We start from the raw sequence: 21,430 nt of genomic DNA on the forward strand, positions 1-21,430 counted from the left end.
TTCCTCAAATAAATTGCGATTACGAAAGTGTAGGTCACGAACTTTACCATTCGAAAGCAACAGAATTTCGACAGTTCCTTCTGTTTACTGGTATAGTAGCATTAAAAGTATCGATTCAGACAAATTAACTTTAATGGCATTTTCTCTACAACAAATGGTAATGACTGTATGATGGTCAATAATTTATTTTACTGTTATTCTAGATAGCTGGCTGCTGGCATTTAAAGATGAAAGTGGTCACAGGATGTGCAACTGGCCATCACAATCTGTTGAACCAGATGCAAGCTTCATTAATTAGAGCTATAAAGCCAGATTCCTCATGTTCTATGCTTCCAGTTCTCCTGCACAAGTCATTAAGTAAATGCAATTTATTTTTTGATTCCTAATATTCATAATTAATTCTTGTGCAGAAGAAAATTTATGAACTGTTTGAACTCTATAACATGTCATTACGGCACAAACAGTGTAACTTTGGTTGTGATTTTGCCCTATAAGAGTGAAAGGGACTAAAGTACTTGATTATATTAAAGTGAAATTTATGCTGTGCTTTTGGTCTTGATTTGTGACATCTGATTAGCACCTTTGCCTTCACGCCTCCAGCGCCCCTTGTCTGGTGTTCATCCTGCCAGCACAGGGACCCCCAACCCCTTGGAAGGTAATTTGAAGTCATTTTGTTCATAATCATTTTAACATTTTGTTTGTTCTTACCCTCGGCCAAGACTTTTGAACAGCGGTTTGTGAAATATAACTAGAAGTGCAAAATCCCAGGCTTCTTTTGCCATAGTGAAAAAAATTGAAATAAATAAGGATCACTATTTTACATGTTTTCTGCCATTGCATTTGTTGGTTCCAGGTAAACAAGATAAACTACAGAAAGCTGTACAGCATATACTGTCTCTTCTGGAAGAGATGAAAACTGACGTGAAAGACGTGAAAAATAGGCTTGCGCAGATGGAGTGCCAAACCCAAGAAAAGGAGCTGACATCTGACACAAGGGTTACAGTTTCCCTTAAAATCTTCAGAGGATGTAGAATGTCTCAAGTTGGATTTAAAGACAGATCCAGGAAAACGTGCACGCTTGGTATGTATTCTATTCTGATTTGTTAGGAGTCAAGTGTCTGTGTGCTATTCCCTTTAAAGGTTTTCATAGCATTATGTTGTATACTGTCTGCAGTACTAAAAAGTAACAAAAGCATTGTTATGGTGGCATGAATTACAGCTGATAATAAATTTTCTGTAACCACTTTAGCTTGGTTACGAAGAAAAATATGAAACTTCCTTAATGGTTTTCATCCATATTTTGGTCTTATAATACTAGTTCTCATAACATGTATCATGATACTGACCACAGCAAGTTTTATTATAAAAAAGGATGTTTGTTTATTTTTGTCTGTTTCCAGGAATGCTATTTGGCGATGAGGGGAGGCCTTAGCTTAAAGCTCGTAGTCAGGAGTATACTGTCTGTGCTATTTTCAACAGAATTAGCCCGGTGTTACAACTATAATGGCCTGAAGGGAAAGAAGGGACTGAAGAACCACCCCTTTATTTTAAGAACAGTTCAGGGTAAGGATTTAAATATTTGACTTTGTGTTTTCATGAGTCATTGAGAAAAAATATTTCAGTGTGGTCGAATTACATTGCAAATTTTAAAATATGTACACATGTTTATGCAATGTCTGGTCCTTTTAATCAGCTGGTTAATACTGTGTAGAAAGGGATTAAGATGACAGTTTATGGATAGAGTTCTCCTGCCTATAGAAATTCTAACTGAAATTCAAATGCAGCTCCACTTGTTTCTGTTTATAACGCTTTAAAATTTTTATGCCACTTTACATATCTTTATAATTTGCTTGTACCTTTCTTTATTTCACCGTATATTCTGGATTTTTAATTTCAGCGACATACAATTAAATGCTTATTTTTATGCAGACTTCATATTCTTATATTTGTTCTATTTTTAGATGCTGCAAGAAAAAGTTATCCTGATGCTACGGAAGTGGAACTGCAAGTTCAGATTTCGAAATGGCTGACTGGGGCGAGAGATCGCGAAAATGGGAGAAAAGAAAGACTTTTAAAGCCTATAAATAATTCTGGGGTTGAGGGTGAATTACAGGAGAATTAAAGCTGTAAAAATTTCAACCGATGTTTGTCTGGAAAACTCTGACATAAACCTGTACAGGTCAATGCTTTAAGAATTTGTGTAAATAATCATTTTTTTAATTAACAGTTAAATAAACATCAGTAAACAAAAAGTTATGTTTGTTTTTTGTAACATTATGGATTTTTTATGAACGTTTTTGCTGTTTCTTATGCAATCATTGCAAGACAGTCATTATTAATCCATTTATTTTGCATTTATAGGGTTATGTTGATGTATTTGATATTTTTTGCAAATCAGAATACACCAAAATACCTAAAATTACCAATAGCAGCTGAAAAAGTGATCTGGGATTTATCTGGGATTTGCCCATATTGCCTATATGGAAAATCCATATAAGACCCATGGTTAGCCCGTTTGCGCTTTCTACGTTGGGACCTATATAGGTTTACCATATGCCCCCTAGATTCTGCTATATAGGGTCAACGTGGGTCCATGTGGGTCCTGTTTTCTAATGCTGATTGGGTTCTGAATGTCCGGCTTCATCGTAGAGACACCAAGTCGGAGCACTGAATCGAAATATTCGTCCATCGAAAAAAGGATTGGGAAATGCCCCTACGTGGGGATAAATACTTCTTCTTCCTTTTTTTTTCGTTTTTTAAGGTCTTCTTTTATTACTAACATGCCGATTTCTTGCACTGTGGGCAGAAGTTTCGCGGGCCGGATATGGCCCGCGGCCCGCGGGCCGTAGGTTGTGCATCCCTGTTCTAAATCATTGAGCTCAGTATGCAATATGGTGGATTCCATAGCTTTTCATGCTTATAGATATGTACCTTGCACATTTGCATGGGTAAAATAATAATTTTATTATAGAAAGAATAAGTCAGGGTTCATCTGATTCCTAACATTAGGGTAACATCTTGGAGGATGAAGCAGCCATCAAAATCCTTTCATCATCCAAAGTTCTGTCTGAGGAGATCTCAGCCAAGCAGAAAATTGCTGCATCCACAGAGAAGGAAATTGATGAGACTCGCAACAGCTACAAACCTGTTGCTGTACACTCATCCATCCTCTTTTTCTGTATTTCTGACCTGGCCAACATCGAGCCCATGTACCAGTATTCTCTCACCTGGTTTATCAACCTCTACCTGCAGGTATTTAAATGATTTATATCCTCATTCTTTGTAATAATGATAAAGACGCTTGCATGGTATGAATCCTAGCATGTGGCCAGGGTCTCAGCACGACACATATAACCAGGCCATGAATATGGAATACATTTGATAAGGGACGTCCCTGTACAGGTGTAAAATAATATAGTACCCTCTCTCTTACTGAAAACACACATTCACACGTTTGTGCTTATCAGAATTTCCAACTACAATAAGTAGAGTTTTTGAATATGTTTACAGTTGTACTTTTCGACACTTGCAATAATTTATATGTAAATTTAGTGGAGAATTGTGAACTAGAACTTTCCCTTATTTAGATTACTGACTTGACACAATATCTCTCCTGTTTGCTTTGTAGTCAATTATCAACAGTACACCATCTGATGTCATTGAAGACCGAATTGTGAACTTAAATGATCACTTCACCAACAGCATTTATCGGAATGTTTGCCGTTCTCTGTTTGAGAAGGACAAACTGCTCTTCTCATTTCTCCTATGTATTGGTATTTTGAAGGGAGGGTGAGTGCTTATGTTAATGCCTGTATCGTAAAATTTTTGTTGCTAGTATGTTTTTTTAGAAGAAACAAACTGATTACAAAAGTGAGGAAAGATGTACCAGCTTATTAATGATACAGTTTTGTCAATGGCATGAGTGAAAGGCAGAACCTTCCCTTCCACTGACATTTACCTTTCTGAATAAATCAGCTACCTATATGCTGGGAAGGGGATCAGGAGGGGTTTATGGGTCACAGGCCCAGGTGAGATTTCAAGCAGAAACATTCTGAGGTCAAGCACTCTCTCCATGTTGAATGTGCTTTAGATCTTTCATTAAAACTTATTTGAAATTGAAGCTTAGACGATCATAACATTTCCTTTTGCATAAAAAGCATGCGCTTTGAGATGCATAATAACGGTGAAGAATGTACATTTATGTCAAAATGTGTATTGAGGTATACTATAGTGTGGTAGTGTTACAAGATCTTAAGGAGTTAAATGCATTTGTTTAACAGGGGGAGGATAGACGAAGATGTATGGCGCTTCCTTCTCACAGGAGGAGTGGCACTTGAAAACCCCCATCCTAACCCTGCCCCAGAATGGCTTGGAGAAAAATCATGGGGAGAGATCGTTCGTGCTTCCAACCTTCCCAATCTAAAAGGATACATGGAGCGTATGTCTTCTTGTCTTTCAATATTTGAACTTTTTGTTTGTTTTCCAACTTCCTTTTTTATGATCCCTACCAAAAAGTCTATTCAGCATGAGTGAATATTACTGACAATGCAGGACAAAAGTAGAAAACATGATTGGCTTACATTAACATCAATATCTCAGTTTGATGCCATGACCTTGTAAGCATTTGAAGGCAGAAGAAAATATCTTGTGATGTTTATGAGCATGTTCCATGGTGTATTCCCACAATTCATAATCAAAGTGATGGCAAACAAACTGAACAAAATATGATTTCAAAATTTTTAGCTACTGTCCAGCGAAATGATGGAACTCTCTCCCTTTCCATATCTGCCATCTACCCAAAATTGAATCCTTTAAATGTGCACGGAAAATACACGTTTTCCCATAAACATTACTCCTAACACCCTTTCCCTTTTTCTCCCCCTTCCCATCTTCCTTTTGCAATATCATGATGCTCTCAGTTCTTGGTATTTGGTTCCTCTTTGTGTTTTCTGTATTTGATTTTATTCATCATTAGTACTGTTGTTTATTCTTTCATAGTTCACATGTTGTTTTCCTATCCCTAATATGCTATCCATGTCTTGTTCTTGGGCACTAAGAACATGCTCCATAGGAGTGTGAATATGCGCTTTACAAATTTTGCATTTATTATTATTACATAATTTTGCATCCTGTTGGTGCTATTATATAACTGGAGCTCTGGGAACAGACTGATAGAAATTTGGTGCAAGATTCTAGTTAATGTTATAAATACTGATTCAGATTTAATGCCAAAATATTTAGAGATCCTTTTGTCAGATCTTGAACTTTCATATTGTTCTAAACCAAAATATTAATATCACATACCTCACCGTTGAAATTAATTTATTATCTACTATTTTGTAATTTCAGATGTGAAACAGCATATTGTTGTTTGGAAACTGTTCTATGACTCTTCTTCTCCCCATACTTATAAACTGCCCAGTCCTTTTGATGCTGTGGGTGGTCTTGATCGCATGGTCATCCTTCGTACACTGCGCCCAGACAAGATGGTTCCTGCAGTGCAGGACTACATTGTTGACAATCTGGGACAGTCATACATTGAGCCTCCAACCTTTGACCTTGCTGGGTCATTTGCAGACTCAAACTGCTGTGCGCCTTTAATCTTTGTCCTCTCCCCTGGTGCTGATCCCATGGCAGCTTTGCTGAAGTTTGGAGCTGATCTTGGCTATGCTGGCAACAGGATTCAGACTATTTCACTTGGACAAGGACAGGTCAGTAATAGCCATGGTTTTTTATATTTAACTGAATTCTCAGCTGCTTTTGCCTAGATGTTAAAGAAAGGTTTTTACAAAGTACGAAATAAAAAGTGGAAAATGTTTTCAGCAGCATATACTAATTACACAAAAAGTACATGTGATATACCAGCATCATGTTCTATAAATTTTTTTTTTTTAGCGTAATTTCTTGTTTGATTCAGATTAACATTTAAACTGATCTAGCACACATGTACTTACTGTGAGGCAACCGCAGTTAATTCTTTAATTAATGTATTTCTAGGGTCCTATTGCAGCCAAAATGATTGATGCTGGCATCAGTGATGGCTCCTGGGTAGTCCTCCAGAACTGCCACTTGGCAACAAGTTGGATGCCAAAGCTGGAAAAGATTTGTGAGGAGGTGGGTAAAATGCTTTGTCAGATGATGCTTGAAACAGAGGCTCTGTTTTATTTTAAAATTTAGGAGATTCAAAATAGTATGAAGCCGATATGCATACCAGCTGCTTAGCCTTATTGCACAAATAGTTTGGAAACTTGGGCTTGCTGTTGTAGGTCATTGTTCCTGAGTCAACAAGCAATGAATTCCGCCTCTGGCTGACCAGCTACCCTTCAGAAGAGTTTCCTGTCTCCATTTTGCAAAATGGTATGCCCACATTTCTGGGTGGCAAGGAACAGAATTTATGTGATAGAATGTATTTGCCTTTTATTATTATTAAAGTTAATTTATATAGCACTTTACATCACCATAAAAGTGAGGCTCAATGTGCTTTATATAAAAAAAAGGAAAGAAAGAAAAGCACACAGACATTAATAATGAATGTTGATCTAAAACCAAACAAACAAACCAATAAGATTATTGTGTGTCCATATAGTGTGGCCACTCATGTTAAATAACGCCATCAGCACATATGCGGTCTGTATCCTTGCTATTGTATGAAATCTTTAGTAAGGGAATAAAGTTGTGCTTTATATAGTAGTTGAGAGTTAGTACAATGTTTTTTTATGAAAGCTCAGCTGTCAATCTTTGGTGGAGGGACTTCACTTTTGCAGATAGAAATAAGGTTCCATAATGACAACTCTTGTTAGCATTACACTAACAGTCACAAACTAGTTTCAGAGAGATGCACAATGTTAGCCTATCAGATCTGCATTTACTGAGCACCAAGCTTGCTGTGACAGCTCACCATCAAAACTTTAGCAGTTGTAGAAAAGAAATCAGTTTGACATTGACATTTCTAATGCACAGATCTAAAATGCAAAATAACACCTTTCCCCTGCATTATTTTCTATTTCTTGTATGCTATTGGTTATATTAAAATGTGATGTCAGATCATTATACTGTCATTGTCTTCTTTTCATTTTAAGTTCTTCCATCCTCATGCAGGTGTAAAGATGACTAATGAACCACCCAAAGGACTGCGTGCCAACCTCTTAAGGTCTTTCCTTAATGATCCAATCTCTGACACAAACTTCTTCAATGGCTGCAACAAGGTTCATTTACTGAAGAATCATATTTATGATGCACATTTACATCTGTTAGCCTACCTCAGAATAGATAGTAGCTAAAACCCGATTTTTATTTATTCATAACAAGAGTAGCAGACAATACAGAAAGTGAAACTAAAGATTGCAATCAACATGACGAGGCTTTTTCTGTTTGCTGGTCATTTTGTTCATAAAGGAAAATAAATTTACATTTTTATTGCTTAAAGAACATCATTAGATTAGAATCAATGATTTAGATTTTCTGCAGCTTCTTGTTATTTAAAATTTTTATCATTTTAGTTGTAAGTTGTTTCCTGCTTCACCCTTACCCCATAATGCCTGTACAATAGTACCCTTTTGGGGGAATTTCCTCTATGCTGGTTTGTTAACTTTCCCTCGTCCGTGACTCTTGTCAGGAGTTTGCCTGTCAGGAAAACAACCAGCTAGTTAACCCAAGTTAGGACAATTTTACCCATTGGTAAATATATTTAAATATGTTTAAGAGATTCTTTTTAATCTAGAAATCACATTTTTTATGGTCTATTAACTTCTTTCATTAAGTACTAACATAATTCAAGGTCAGTAACATGAACAAAAAATCTTAGATGGAAATGTGCTATTGATTAATTGATTTTCCATGTCCAATATAACAATGGCATTAAAGTTTTAAGCCAATTTATGATGTTGATACTAAAAATCCTTGCAATTTGTTCTTAATTTCCAGCCAGGTAAATGGCACAAAATGCTGTTTGGCCTATGTTTTTTCCATGCCATGGTCCAAGAGCGTCGCAAATTTGGGCCTCTGGGCTGGAACATCCCATATGAGTTTAATGAGTCAGACCTGCGCATCAGTATGAGACAGATGCTGGTTAGTATTCATTAAAATGACAAATTATTTAGTAACAAGTTCCAGGCTGATGCCATCTACATAGGGCACCCCGCTGTATAGTGTTTAATGCTAGTTCATCTCCATAGACCTCCTTTCTCTATTTATACACAGAGGCAAGAAACTGTCATTGGGTGACCACTCTCTCTCATTCCTCTATGGCAGCTTTTGCATTATTGTTATCTTGATAATATTGATCCTTTGTATATGTCACACTTTCTTACAGTTTATGACACTCTTTGAAGCCTGTCAAGCTTGAAAAAAGCTTCTCACATATTTTGTGCTTTTGTATGCTGTATTTGTGCTTTTTGTGAGCTTTGAGCCTTTATATGGATGTAACACATTAAAGTATTTAATTATTTATTTATTAGTTTTTCTGTCTGAATGTAACAGATGTTCTTGAATGACTATGAGGAGCTGCCCCTCCCTGCCTTGACCTACTTAACAGGAGAGTGCAATTATGGTGGCCGTGTCACAGATGATAAGGATCGCAGGCTACTCATCTCACTATTGTCAATCTTCTACAATGAGAGCATTGTCTTTGATGATAATTTCAAGTAGGTTGAGAATAGTGATTAACATAAAAATAGTTCTTATTCCAGCTAGAAGCATATTTAATACAGCAACTTCACTTCAAGCATTCTAATTAGATTGCGAATGCAGTTGAATGCTTTCCTGAAAATTTTTGTACCAAGCTTGAGAAGGTAGATAATTTCTTTGTTTTAGATCTTAATAATTAAAGAGCCGAATATCTTTGTGTTGTATTTGCGGTTTCTGTAGGAGGCGTTGTTTTACAGGTTGGGGTAGCTAGCCCCACTCCCAGCCCTTCTTCTTCATTTGGGCTTGGGACCAGCAGGTTACTCGGGGGGTTTCCAGGTGGAATATTTTTGGTACTCTTCTGTCAATCCTGTCTAAGCTTCTGTTATTTTAAAGACTGTTGTACTTTTGGTATCACTTTTTTTTGTAGGTTCTCTCCAAGTGGTTTATACTATGCTCCAGCAGAGGGCCCATACCAGAGTTATATTGATTACATAAGAACTCTGCCAATAAATCCTAATCCAGAGGTATTCGGGCTTCATGAAAATGCAGACATCACTAAAGACAACAAAGAGACACAACAGGTATTCCTTTAACGTTATAATGTTTTGTAATAGTATATCTTCTTTAACTTACTGGATGTGGGCTGTTTACTGCATAATTCTGAGCACTATTGCATTAACATGAAGTGACCAAATGTCGCATGATGACTATAGCTCCAATCCATGCTCAGTGTATTAAGAGTACTGAAAGCACCATTATCTTTAAGTAAAACAATCATGATCACAAACTAAAAAAAAAAGACAAAAAAGGTCATAACATGCTGTTGGTGTTGCAGCTGTTTGACAGCATCTTATTGACACTACCAAGACAGTCAGGAGGTAAAGGTAAATCTTCAGGCCAGGTTATCCAAGAGTTGGCAGCTGATATCCTTGGAAAACTACCAAAGGACTTTGATATCGAGTTTGTGAGTATACTTGTCTTTTACAAGATATTTGTCTCTTCTTCATCTCTGGCCATGTCAAATAGCTTTCTTTAACTAGTTTTATAATTTAATTATAAAAATGGCTGCACTATTATTAGAAATGGAATTACTTCAGGTATTTACCTATGCAATTTATCTCTAACAAAGGTTATGAAGAAATACCCAGTGCTGTACAATGACTCTATGAACACTGTGCTGAGACAAGAGCTCATCCGCTTCAACCGCTTGACCAAAGTTGTGCGAAGCTCACTTCAGAATCTCCAGAAGGCCATTAAAGGTCTGGTAGTCATGTCTTCAGAGTTAGAGGAAGTCTTCAACAGCATGTTAGTGGGCAAGGTTCCTGCTGTTTGGGCAGCCAAGTCTTATCCATCTCTGAAACCTATGGGGTCTTACATAACAGACTTGCTTCAAAGGTAGGTGGTTAAAAGGTTACCAGATACTTTGACCTAAAACCACATTGACCTACAAGCCCTGCTGACCTCCACCCACACTCAGATTGATGCATGCAAGCGTCCTAGTGCTGAAAGTTGAACTGACCCACTTCAAATATTGCCCTCCGAGCTTATGCATTGTTAGTGCACTATACATAAGTGAGGGGAAACTATTGTTTGCGCTGCAACTTTTTGTTGTGATTAGACAAAGCCACTGAAGGCAAGACCACTAGACAATACACAATACGCAGATGTGCTTCAGGCTCAATGAATACCCAAGCACCAAAACTTGCTAAATGTTAACTGGGTGTCTATGGACACATTTGATTCAAACATTCAAAATAAATAAAGATGAAGTTTTTTTTAAATGATTACAGAAAAAAAATGCGCATTTGTGAGATTTCTTCTCTGTATGTGTCTTCTGTGCAAGGGTCAAATGGACCATTGGTGTTGGAATAACTTGGTTTTATATCAGTTTATCTGATGTTGGCAGGGTTCAGTAGAACTCTGGATTGAGGTTGATGTTTTGGGTCAAAGGGACTAGTTGTTTTAGACTTGTACTTCACTTTTCGGTGGTTCATCCTCATTGTGTCAAAATACCCATGAAAATATGAATGCACACATGCACACACAATTATTTGAAGTTTAGATAAAATCTTAAATTAACCTAACCGGAAAATTATTTGAAAATGTGCTTAATCCATTGAAAGATACTAATTCCCACAATGTGAGCAAAAATGTCTTTTTTGTGTAAGAGATACAAGCCTGTGAACACTACAGTTTTAGAAGGAGGTCAAGACCTCTTTTGCTGTGATATCACAAATGTTGGCTCACTGACTGGGCATTGCCACATTAGTACATTCTCCAAGCTTTCATATTCGCTGTAGACTGCTGTGACATCAGAAGCAGAAATTTTAGTCAATTCATGTCATTAAAAATAACAATTTAAAATGCATTTGATGTTTGTGCAACAAATTAGTAACAGATGTATGTTTTATAGCTTAATTGCTAACACTAAAATTTCATGTTGGGGCAGCATTTATTGTTACAGATTTTACCTAATATTAAACAGTTTTACACTGCAGTACATGCTTTATTCTCTTTTAGACTGAAGTTTTTCCAGGACTGGATTGACAAGGGTGCCCCCAAAACTTTCTGGCTATCTGGGTTTTACTTTACTCAGTCTTTCTTGACTGGTAAGAACTTTTACAAGAGATTGAAAAGTACTTTATTATTACCATTACTGCCTTTCCAAAAAAATTAAGGAACATAATTCCACATGAGATTACCATACTTCTCTTTGAAGGACAGTTAAACATTAGTCTTTCTTAAAGTCATCCCAAATTGCGGTTTTTAACAAGCAAGTGATAGAGGTGGAACATATCATCCACATTTTATGTTACAAAATGATTATTTCTGCTCATCTCTAGTATTTATACTGACTGGGGAAGGATATCACCTTTTCTGGAAAAAACCAAATGTACATTTACCATTGAAATACTTTAGTATTTGCACCACTTGTGCAATATCACTTTTTGTCAGGTAAATGTTTTATTATATTGGATTTCTTCTTGGAAATTCTTGACTAGCCTTTACTATGCCACAGGTGTGTCACAGAACTTTGCTCGAAAATACCACATTCCCATTGATTTGGTTGGTTTTGAGTTTGAGGTGATGAAGGAGGAAAAAGACATGCCACAAAAGCCGAATGATGGTGCATTTGTATTTGTAAGTTTGAAGTCATTCCTTCATTCAGTTGTTAATGTGGTACAGTTGTATTTCCTTTTTATTCATAATGATTAGTACATTAATGTTGTAGGCTATAAGAAGGAAAGTTATTAGATTGTCACATTCATTTGATCTCTTACATCCTTTTCATTCATCTTTATGTTGCAAGGTACAAGGGATAACTTAACACTCTTCCTTTAGTGCATTAAAACATTTTGTTTTATAGTAAAGAAACAAACTTTTTTATTTCTATCTTCTGTGCATCTCTTTGCTTTTAGATTTTGATCTTTCAATGCTCAATATTTAGGTATTAAAGAATATTCAAAGAATATAAAAAATATGGAAGAAAAAGTTTGCAGACACGCAAACTTGAATATTATCTTCTGTATGTTTAGGATATATATTTGTGGATATATATTAGGATATATATTTTAATATATATTTCATGCATGTTCATTTGAAAGCATATATAATAATAAATGCAAAATTTTTAAAGTGCATACTCACACTCCTAAGGAGTATGCTCTTAGTGCTTAAGAACAAGAACGAAACATGGACAGCATATGAGGGACAGGAAAACAAACAAATAACATATATGAGCTATAAAAGAATAAACAACCGTACTTAACGAAGAATAAAATCAAATACAGCAAACACAAAGAGGAACCGAATAACAAGAACAAGAGCTGAGAGTAACATGATATTACAAAAGGAAGGGTGTGAAAAAGTACTAGCATATGTAACAGCAGCGCATTGTCTAGTCATGTGTATTTTAATATATATATCTCTATTTTTATGGTTTATTTTCCTTCCATTCTTCACTTTACTTTTTTCCTTTACTTCCTTTCCATTCTTTAATTCTTTTCTTTTTCTATGACATTGTGATTTGTCCATACACATGAATACTTTTTACATTTTAAGTCCCATGTAGGCTTACCATGTGATTGGTTATTGAATAATTAGTCATTGGTTTGTTCAGGGTCTGTTTCTTGAAGGGGCTCGCTGGGACAGAGAGCGGATGAGAATTGGAGAATCTCTTCCCAAAATCCTCTTCGATCAGCTGCCTGTTGTATCCTTTGCTTCAAATCCTACTGTTTGTGACTAAATTATTTTTCCATTTCCTTTTTTATGTATGCATGTGTCTGGACATTTGTTGTTAATGTTTACATTTCTGAGTGCTATGGTGACCCAACATGCTCACAACAAGCATCTAGAGGAGAATTAAAAATGCATGCCCATACAACATGGACAGTGGAAATAAAACAATTTCACAATTCAGTCATTATCCATATGCTAAAGGAAGAAATTAGATTACCCTTAATCCTGTTATTATATAATAACAGTATATACTGTTGCAGACAACATTTTGTTAAAATCATTGTCTAGTAAGGGTTGGTTATTTGCAGCATGTGCAGAACAAGGCTAGGGTGTGAACTGACATCTTATTGCTAAAATGCCAGTGGTGTGAAAAAAGACAAAAAAAGCAGTTCTTCGTTAGATTCAGAAATTTAATATTATGTCCATTTTTTCAGCACAAAGATTTCAGTGCAGGTGGCAAAAATGCATGCTTTTTTGTACATGAAATTGATACAAGTAATGCACTGATAAACATGAGAAAATTTTTAGGGTGTTTATGTTACACATCTTGTCAGTTACCTTGACCAAGCTTTACAGATCTGGCTAAAGCCAAACCAGGTGAGCAAGTTCACAGAAGTACCCAGCTACAGATGTCCAGTGTACAAAACTTCAGCAAGGCGAGGTGTTCTCTCAACCACTGGACATTCCACTAACTTTGTTCTTTTCATCAAACTGCTGACAGACAAACCCCAGATGCACTGGATCAATCGTGGTGTTGCGGCTTTGTGTCAGCTAGATGACTAAGCAGTTAACAAACTTGACCAGAGACAGAATTCCATCATCATAAAGACATTTTTGTCTTCTGTTTCATAGTTTCAGTATCTTTTATGACCAGTCCAGACTTGGGTAAAACACTACCGTCCACCCTAACTTGGTTATAATGTCTTTCATTTGAAATTTATGCTCATTTCTTGAAAACCTATATATTTAAATGTTTTGGCAATTTCCAAGCCACATATGACGTGCTCTTACTTAGCTGTGATATATTGTCACTGAATATGTTTTTTAGTAAAGGGACAAATAGCTTTGGCTCCTTGATCTGTGAAATGGTGCATAACTGTTATACAAAGATTTTTCATCTAAAACGTCTCCAGACTGGAACTTTTGCTCACATAATAGATTTATTGCTGATCAGCTCAGTTCATGCTGTATTTTATCTTAGTCTTTTGTTCATTCCTTGTTAGAATCTCAAAGCTGCAAGGACCAAACAAAGTTTGGAAGAAGGAAGATTAAACCTTCACGCTTAAGGAAAAAAGTAGCACTTACTGAAACTTTCATCACGTTTGCTGATTCTTAAAACCCTAAGGGTCCAGAAAATGCCTTAATTTTTCTTTGTGTGTGTGTCAAATATTTGATTTTTGTAGTTTACCTGACCAGAGTAAGGTGTCTTATTTAACTCACTCATGACTTAAATTTTAATGTTTCTGTATGATTTATTAGAGTTCATTTAACAAATGACTTCTCACATTGTTTGGGCGATATTAAATGTATTGATTTAATTAAATGTAAAAATGTGGAAAGCCAGCCATAAGTGTCAATATATTTCCACATATGAATTAAATTCACAGACGTTAAAATCAGATGAATAACATCCACTTACAATTACCAACTGTAATTCTGCTCAAAAATTGCCTTCTTTTTTTTTTAAAAAAGAGAAAAATTGAACACATATTTGCAAACCATTAAACAAATTTTTGTTCGTCTTTAGGTAACAGTGAAACTGATTTGGTGATTGTCAATATCAGTGACAGGAAATACTCTGATGTTTAAACTAGATGCAGTGTAAAGTTCTATGTTTGAGAACTGTGTAGCACAGGAAAACTTTGCAAAGGTGATTTGACTCTTGTGTCTGCCATGAAGAAGAGAGAGTAAAGGTAGCAACATACTATCTCATTGTGGCATCGTGGAAGATCGAAGTGTAATTTTATTTTAATATTTAGCTTAGTAATGTCAATCAGGGTGATATCACACTTTACTTACTACTTCAGATTGGGAAATTAATTTGCACATTGTTGATTTGAAATAAAAATCTAATAATATGCAGATTCATGTAGATATACTGCAGATACCAATCCTGTGCAAGTTCCTCAATGGGAAAATAATTTGCTAAGGAGGTAAATATTTTTTATTTTGTGGTTGGATATTTTGTTGTCGCATTTATGTATATGGATTAATTTAAAACATTGTACATATGTACATTAAAATATTAAAATACTTTTGACTTCTTGTATGTTTTTAAATGTCTAAGAGACAGAAGGAAATACTTATACAAACTGCTGTCATTTTATGTTTAAATACCTAGGAAGAGACAGAAGAAAAGAAAATACTTATTTTGATAACTGCTGCCACTTGAAGGACTGGCATGCAGCATCTGATGTGTTTTTCTTTGTGCATGATTTTCACACTGATGAAACAAAATGATTTCTGTGTACACCTTTATTTACTGCCTGCTGGTAAATAAAACAAGGTTCGTGTGACTCGATGTAGTAGATAAGAGTTTGACATAACGAACACTTAATGCAACATATTTATAAGTTTGTAAAGTATAATTATCACATATTGTTTGTAAATATTCATACTATGCATTATAAAAAAATGAAGACTGGTAGGACTGTGATTTTTGTGTGTGTTGCATAACTATTGACAGTTATTAAAATGAATTCTATCATATGTAAGCTTTGAAAATGGGCAAGGCTGTGTATGTTTCTTGGTATATGTGAGTAATGGGTGTGTAAATACACAACAATTTCAATCTACTAGTTTTTAGTTTAGTCCTTGCTACTTCGTGAGGAGCATAGAGCTGCAACACCTCTCCAGCAGATCTGGTTGTGAGCAGTCCCCCTCAGCTGGCCCCATGTGGTTCCGGCATCCTTCCCCTCGCTCTCTACTGTTCTTTTCCAGTCTACTTTGGCCTCCCAACTCTCCCTGAGTGATCCAGTCAAGCCTAATAATAATGGTATCAGCTGGTTTGTATAGGGTGTGTCCTATCCAGCCCCATTTGTGCTTCTTGGTGTCTTAGCTAGTGGGATTTTGGTTGCTTTTTACCACAGGCTGATGTTAGAGATCTTTTCAGGCCATCTTTTCCCAGGATATGGCGTAGGCATTGGTTAGTAAAGGTCTGGAGCTTGTTGGTGGTGGTATTTGTCATTTTCCAAGTTTCAGAACCATACAGTAGGACTGCCTTCATATTTGATTTGAAGATGCGGGTCTTGCTGTGGAAGGATAATGCTTGAGAGTTCCAGATGGGGCGTAGGCTGTTAAAAGCATGCCTGACCTTGTTGATGTCACTGTCCACTCCACCATCCTTGTTGACGATGCTCCCAAGATACGTGAAGCGGTCTGCCAGCCGTAGCGCACCGTACCCAGGCATCCCTGGTACATTCCCAACGACCTTAATATTTTGAACTGCAAGTACGATTCAGCGAAAATGAATGATGAAATAAATATCTTTAATGGATAGATTAAAAAACAAGTGTCAATTAAATAATCTTACTCATTCTCTTCGAGGGTGCGTGCGCATAATTGTAAATCCTCGTTTCACGCAGCAAGAGTAATGAAATTATCTCTCTCTCTCTCCGCACATACTGTCTGGCCTGTCAGATTATTTTGCTGGACCCACCGGACAGAACATAATAAATAAAACCTTCCTTATTGAACTTACAGAAAAGCTTAATCCTCTCTCCAGACGTCAGTTGTGTTGGTGGCAGAATCGAGAAAGATATAGTTCTGTCCTTTTGCGTTGTCATGACCAAGAAATGCATTAAGTACCCTACTTTCTGTTGGTTGGAAACATTATGCATTATTCATATTAAAAGGCAAAAAATCGTTCTTTCGACTTTACATACCAGAACTAACAGATATTTCGGCTGCAGTAACTTTTCAGACGCTACGTAGAAGTGTGACTCGAACTTTCGTCCAAGGTGGTGCTGAGGCTGGACATCGGGTGACAGCTAAATTTCCGAGTTTAGGTCCGGCACCTTTTATAGGCACAATTCCTTGCCCACATTTTTCGTGTTTTGTGTATTTTGCGTATTTTGACTGCAGGGGAATCAAAGAGAAGCATCGAACATGAATAATCAACAACGGGGTCTGGAACGTATGAAGGTGAGAATACCTGAATGGAAACGGTCATGTCAAATGAAATGATTCCGCAGGAAAGATCGCTGTGGTGTAACCTTAGGTGCTGTAAAGCGCAAGCAAACAAATAAACATTGTCCAGGAAAGAAAGTTGCGGTTTCTCATGTACGCTTCCTTATATGTCATCTTCTGTGCGGGCTTTGCGCATGTCTATAGTTGAGTTGCTGACGCTAGATCTCCGCCATGCAGGGACGTTCCTACATCGAACTGTGAGGTTTACAGAGAAACCTAGCAAGAGAACTGTGCCGACCAGACACAGTCGCGAAGTAATAAATTCAATAAATTAGAGGATTAAAAGGAAGCAAGAATAGACACAAGTCATTTAGAGTGATAATCATTAATTTGTGCAGTCGCCACTATGACAATGGCAGACATTTTCATAGTACCTCTTGGCAGAATAAGTAAAATGCCAGTACCATAGAAGTCATGTTGAATTTTGTGCTAGTTTCATTATAAATTCCGAAAAATCTCATTGATGCAAATATCAGTAGAAACAATCAAGCGACTAATAACAGCAACATAAATTGCCTAAAGTCATTAAAAAAAAAAAAATCCAGGTATACTGGACGAACAGTTGAACGAGTTGAAAATAGTATATCGGTGGATTTGCACTGCTTCCCTTCCAACTTCTTGTGAACTCATTATGGTTTTTCAAAGAGGCATTCAACCATATGAACAACAACAACAACAACAACAAAATTCTACCTATTTTGTTCTATGACTGGAACTGTGATATATATATATAGATATTTGCTGCCTGGATTAGCTTTTCAAATGAATTGTGCTTGCTGAGAGCAACTTCTGGCTACATATCTTTCCTGCCATACGACATTCTATAGAAATTCTATAGCACTCTCCAAATCGCCTTCATTAAGGGCCATGCAGGCAGATGCCAATTAATGGCCCTGCACTTTTGATATTAGGGGCCCCACGCTTTTGACTAATATGGTAACTAGGCTCCAAATTAATCCCTATGCCTCAGGCATTGCGGGGCCTGTACATAAATGTTTTAAGTCCAGCTCATGCTGGAGAAAAGGTACTTTATAAATGTACTTCTTATTACTACCACATATCTAGTGTGTCTAAATGTTATTAACAGATGCAGATTTTTGTGGTCAAACTCTACTTCAGTAAAAGAAGCTCATCTTTGACTAAACTAGATTTTGAAGCTATGGGTAATTGCATATAAGGAATTTTATCTATTGAACTATTTCTTGCTGACCCATATCTTTATCCAAAATTATGAATTAGCCATATGCTGTTTATAAATTTTAGTTATTGCCTGCCTTCACACGTACAATTTCATGGCTCCTATATGAGACTACCAGCCAAGCAAAATTATAACTTGTCCAGTTATGTTATGTTCAAAAGTCTCTTAAAGAATGGATCAATCACCATAGAAGTCAAAGAGAAATTGAGGTAACCTTCAAAGCGTCTATTGATTTTGAGAACCTCTATGACCTTATAGCTTCAGAATGTTATAAATGTAGTCCCTTTGCGATTTGTTTCTTTGTTTCTCAGTATTGTGATTCTTTGAAAATGATTTGTTTCCAATTTAGGGGACTGAAACACCTACATTCAGTTGTGGAAGGACAAACAACATACCGTCTGTAACTTTACCACCTGATGTAACAGATAATTTAACAGATCTGTATCAGGTAAAGAAAATAAGCTCATATAAATTTTTAATTTGTACAATAAACTTTTTAGTGAAAAAAGGATTAAATATTGTAAAGTCAGTATGATAAATGAAGATCTATCCAGTTAATTGGTAATAATAAAAATATTTCTACTTTGCTGGAGCATATCTTTTGTTTAGTTTAAAACAAAATTATAAAATCCATTATTATAATAATGTTGTGAGCCATTTGTTGCCATTTTGAAGGGGTTTTTCAATGTGCTCATTCTTGCCAGATGTTGCTGTATGCTGCAGTGACAGGCTACTCCAGTAGAGTAGTGATAAAGTGCTATCACTACTGCTGTAGGGACTGTAAAGTACAGAACTTAGAGCTCTTTGCAGGCCACACACACTTGTCTTAGAATGTAACACCTGTGCAGAAGGCTGGCAAAGGACCTACTATTTCAGGTGTCTCCCCTTCATCATGCTTTCCTCCATAGAGAAAAGCCAACATTTGGTAGAAGTAAGCAACCACCTACTTGAGGCAGTGAGTAAGTGGACCAACCAGAGAGAAGGAATTTTAGGTATACCACTATCTTAGCCATTGTATATCTTTTTCCAGCGAGTAGGAGTTAACATTTCTACTACTAATTTGTGTTTTAATAGCACAGTTTTATAATGCTTATCCCAACCCATAGAACCTCAGTAGGCGAAAAAGACATAATCCAAAGTCATACACAAAGATCAAGGTAGCAAAGATCATAAGACATAAGCTGGATAAAATGTTTTAGAATGAGTACAATGTAGCATATGTTAAAGCTGAAGAGTCATCATCACTGAATACTTTAAAATCCCTTGTGGAACATACTGTCTCTGGGGTGACACTTTCATGTATATATTGTAAGTGCATATGTGCTGTCCTAGCTGGGACTATTCCAGCTCCCTGTTGAGCTTCTTCAACAGCCTACTTGACAAGCTTCAAGGAGTCCATGTTGTCTATCTTAAGCACTGATCAGATTGTGTGACACCACTCCTGTTAGAGTTGCACTGGTTACCTGTCTGTACTTGTGTTGACTATAAGGTGGCCTCACTCTAATATTACTGTGTGCATAGCCTTGTTCCAGGATATCTGAGTCTGGAATGCTTTGCCACCATCACTTCACACTTCTGCCACAGTACTTTTTTGTCTGGCATTAATACATGTTTCCAGAAACACTTTTAGTGGTGGCTAATGCCTTCTCTTTTCAAACCTTCCACTCCTTTGTGCATGTGTGTTTTTTGTGTAGGTACTTTTGTGGGTCTATATGTGTGTTCTGTATATGTATGTATATATGTGTGTGTGACAGAGATATTAAGCTGATTATGTCAAAGCGCAGTGAACTAAGAAAACTGTGTGTGGAGTACATGGTGGGAGGAAAGTGCGTGCATGTAGACTTGCTCATTCCCGTTCAGACTTAGTGCAAGTGTTAGCACCAAGCTCTGGCACCAGTGAGCCTCCAGGACTTGCTGCCTCTGTGGAAAGTTTGTCTTTGGGGCTACGGCTCTGTTCCTGTAATTCTTCATGCTCCATTGCATCTGTCCTTGATGGCCCCTTCACCACTGTGTTGGTGAATGATGTCAACCCTGTGCCTATTGACGTCTCATTAATTTCTTGTGACACCAGTGTTACTGCTGTTCCTCCGCCCACCTCCCCTACTCCGGCATTCCCTTTCCAGTTCACAGATCTGTCCCCTCACTGTATGTCTATTGTGAATGAAGATGGATCTAGTGTTGACCCCCTTACATCAGAAACGCTAGATATTACAAGTTCGTCTGAGAGTAAGATAGTTCAGACTCAACTGTTATGTGGCCTCCTCAACGCCCAGTCTGTCGTCAGGAAGGCCGTGGACATTCACGATATGATTATTGACAAGTCACTGGATTTGCTGTTGCTCACTGAGACGTGGCTTAGGGAGGCTGGAGATGAACTTGTTATCAAGCAAATCACTCCCGTGGGATACTCATTCATTCACAATCCCAGGTCTGGAGATAGATGTGGTGGTGGGATTGCTGCTGTATATAAGAAATCCTTGCTTCTGAGGCCTTTGGTGTCAGAAACGTTCAAGACTTTTGAGTCACTCAGTTTTGCCCTCACTCGTCGTTCACTGACGTTTCATGTCTTGCTTCTGTATCAACCTCCTTACTCTAGAATCAACAAAGTGACTAATTCAGCATTCTGTGAAGAGTTTATATCCCTGGTCTCCAACCTAGCTGCTGCCAACAAATACTTGCTAATTCTTGGAGATGTGAATCTTCATTTTGATGTGCCATCTGACCCTGACACTAAGAGACTTTGTCAGCTGCTGGATTCCCTTGATCTTGTTCAACATGTCAACTCCTCTACCCACTGTAAGGGTCACACCTTGGACTGGGTTATTGCGAGACCCGGCCATCACACTGTTAGGTCTATTGTTGTGGAAGACTTGCAACTTTCGGATCATTTTCTTGTGTTGTTTACTACCAGCATGTCAAGGCCTGGCTTACCGAGAAAGACTGTGTATACTAGAAATGTGCGGGGCATGGACTCTGATTCTTTTCGTACTGAACTTCAGCGTTCTGCTCTCCTGATCTCCCCTCCTGACAATGTGGATGAGCTTGTGGCTCTGTACAACAGCACCCTGACTGCTCTTCTTGACAAGTTTGCGCCTGTGAAAAAGAGGTGCATTACTGAGCGTCCTGATACCGCGTGGTTTACTCCAGAGGTGCGCCAAGCCAAGAAGGTCAGGCGTCAGG

General features: G+C 37.1%; 3 protein-coding genes and 1 long non-coding RNA gene across 9 annotated transcripts in view; 3 read left to right on the top strand and 1 right to left on the bottom strand.

Moving 5' to 3' along the window:
• LOC112573620 (dynein heavy chain 3, axonemal-like) overlaps positions 1 to 15,573 on the top strand; it is a 57,519-nt gene extending 41,946 nt beyond the window's left edge. Inside the window, exons 59-74 of one of the 2 annotated variants that reach the window (XM_025254158.1) lie at positions 3,010 to 3,252; positions 3,629 to 3,789; positions 4,281 to 4,438; positions 5,350 to 5,711; positions 5,998 to 6,114; positions 6,267 to 6,357; positions 7,099 to 7,205; positions 7,924 to 8,067; positions 8,479 to 8,642; positions 9,053 to 9,206; positions 9,461 to 9,589; positions 9,755 to 10,020; positions 11,146 to 11,234; positions 11,645 to 11,766; positions 12,746 to 12,835; positions 13,441 to 15,573. In XM_025254158.1, the coding sequence (XP_025109943.1) occupies positions 3,010 to 3,252; positions 3,629 to 3,789; positions 4,281 to 4,438; positions 5,350 to 5,711; positions 5,998 to 6,114; positions 6,267 to 6,357; positions 7,099 to 7,205; positions 7,924 to 8,067; positions 8,479 to 8,642; positions 9,053 to 9,206; positions 9,461 to 9,589; positions 9,755 to 10,020; positions 11,146 to 11,234; positions 11,645 to 11,766; positions 12,746 to 12,835; positions 13,441 to 13,647 (2,604 nt within the window). In that variant the 3' untranslated portion in view covers positions 13,648 to 15,573. The remainder of the gene's footprint in view (positions 1 to 3,009; positions 3,253 to 3,628; positions 3,790 to 4,280; positions 4,439 to 5,349; positions 5,712 to 5,997; positions 6,115 to 6,266; positions 6,358 to 7,098; positions 7,206 to 7,923; positions 8,068 to 8,478; positions 8,643 to 9,052; positions 9,207 to 9,460; positions 9,590 to 9,754; positions 10,021 to 11,145; positions 11,235 to 11,644; positions 11,767 to 12,745; positions 12,836 to 13,440) is intronic. The other variant, XM_025254165.1, reaches the window with a different exon arrangement.
• Positions 376 to 2,298, top strand: LOC112573660. 2 transcript variants are annotated; one of them, XM_025254228.1, is made up of 4 exons: positions 376 to 655; positions 854 to 1,081; positions 1,480 to 1,563; positions 1,962 to 2,298. In XM_025254228.1, the coding sequence occupies exons 2-4, from the start codon at positions 910 to 912 to the stop codon at positions 2,120 to 2,122; spliced, it is 417 nt and encodes a 138-aa protein (XP_025110013.1). In that variant the 5' UTR covers positions 376 to 655; positions 854 to 909; the 3' UTR covers positions 2,123 to 2,298. The 2 variants fall into 2 exon arrangements, 1 of the variants encoding a protein (XP_025110013.1); XR_003101268.1 differs by having other exon boundaries at positions 575 to 655; positions 1,401 to 1,563; positions 1,962 to 2,047.
• Positions 15,289 to 16,606, bottom strand: LOC112573669. Its single transcript, XR_003101270.1, has 2 exons — positions 16,565 to 16,606; positions 15,289 to 16,308 (listed from the first exon to the last, which is right to left on the bottom strand). It is a non-coding gene; the product is annotated as an uncharacterized LOC112573669 (long non-coding RNA).
• A 15-nt stretch (positions 16,607 to 16,621) lies between these two features.
• Positions 16,622 to 21,430, top strand: part of LOC112573597 (dynein heavy chain 3, axonemal-like) — a 107,522-nt gene continuing 102,713 nt past the window's right edge. For all 4 annotated transcript variants that reach the window (XM_025254109.1, XM_025254127.1, XM_025254117.1 and 1 more), the window contains exons 1-2: positions 16,622 to 17,007; positions 18,600 to 18,698. In XM_025254109.1, the coding sequence (XP_025109894.1) occupies positions 16,972 to 17,007; positions 18,600 to 18,698 (135 nt within the window). In that variant the 5' untranslated portion in view covers positions 16,622 to 16,971. The remainder of the gene's footprint in view (positions 17,008 to 18,599; positions 18,699 to 21,430) is intronic.

This window comes from Pomacea canaliculata, linkage group LG1 (genome assembly GCF_003073045.1).
Source record: "Pomacea canaliculata isolate SZHN2017 linkage group LG1, ASM307304v1, whole genome shotgun sequence".
Lineage (NCBI taxonomy): Eukaryota > Metazoa > Mollusca > Gastropoda > Architaenioglossa > Ampullariidae > Pomacea > Pomacea canaliculata.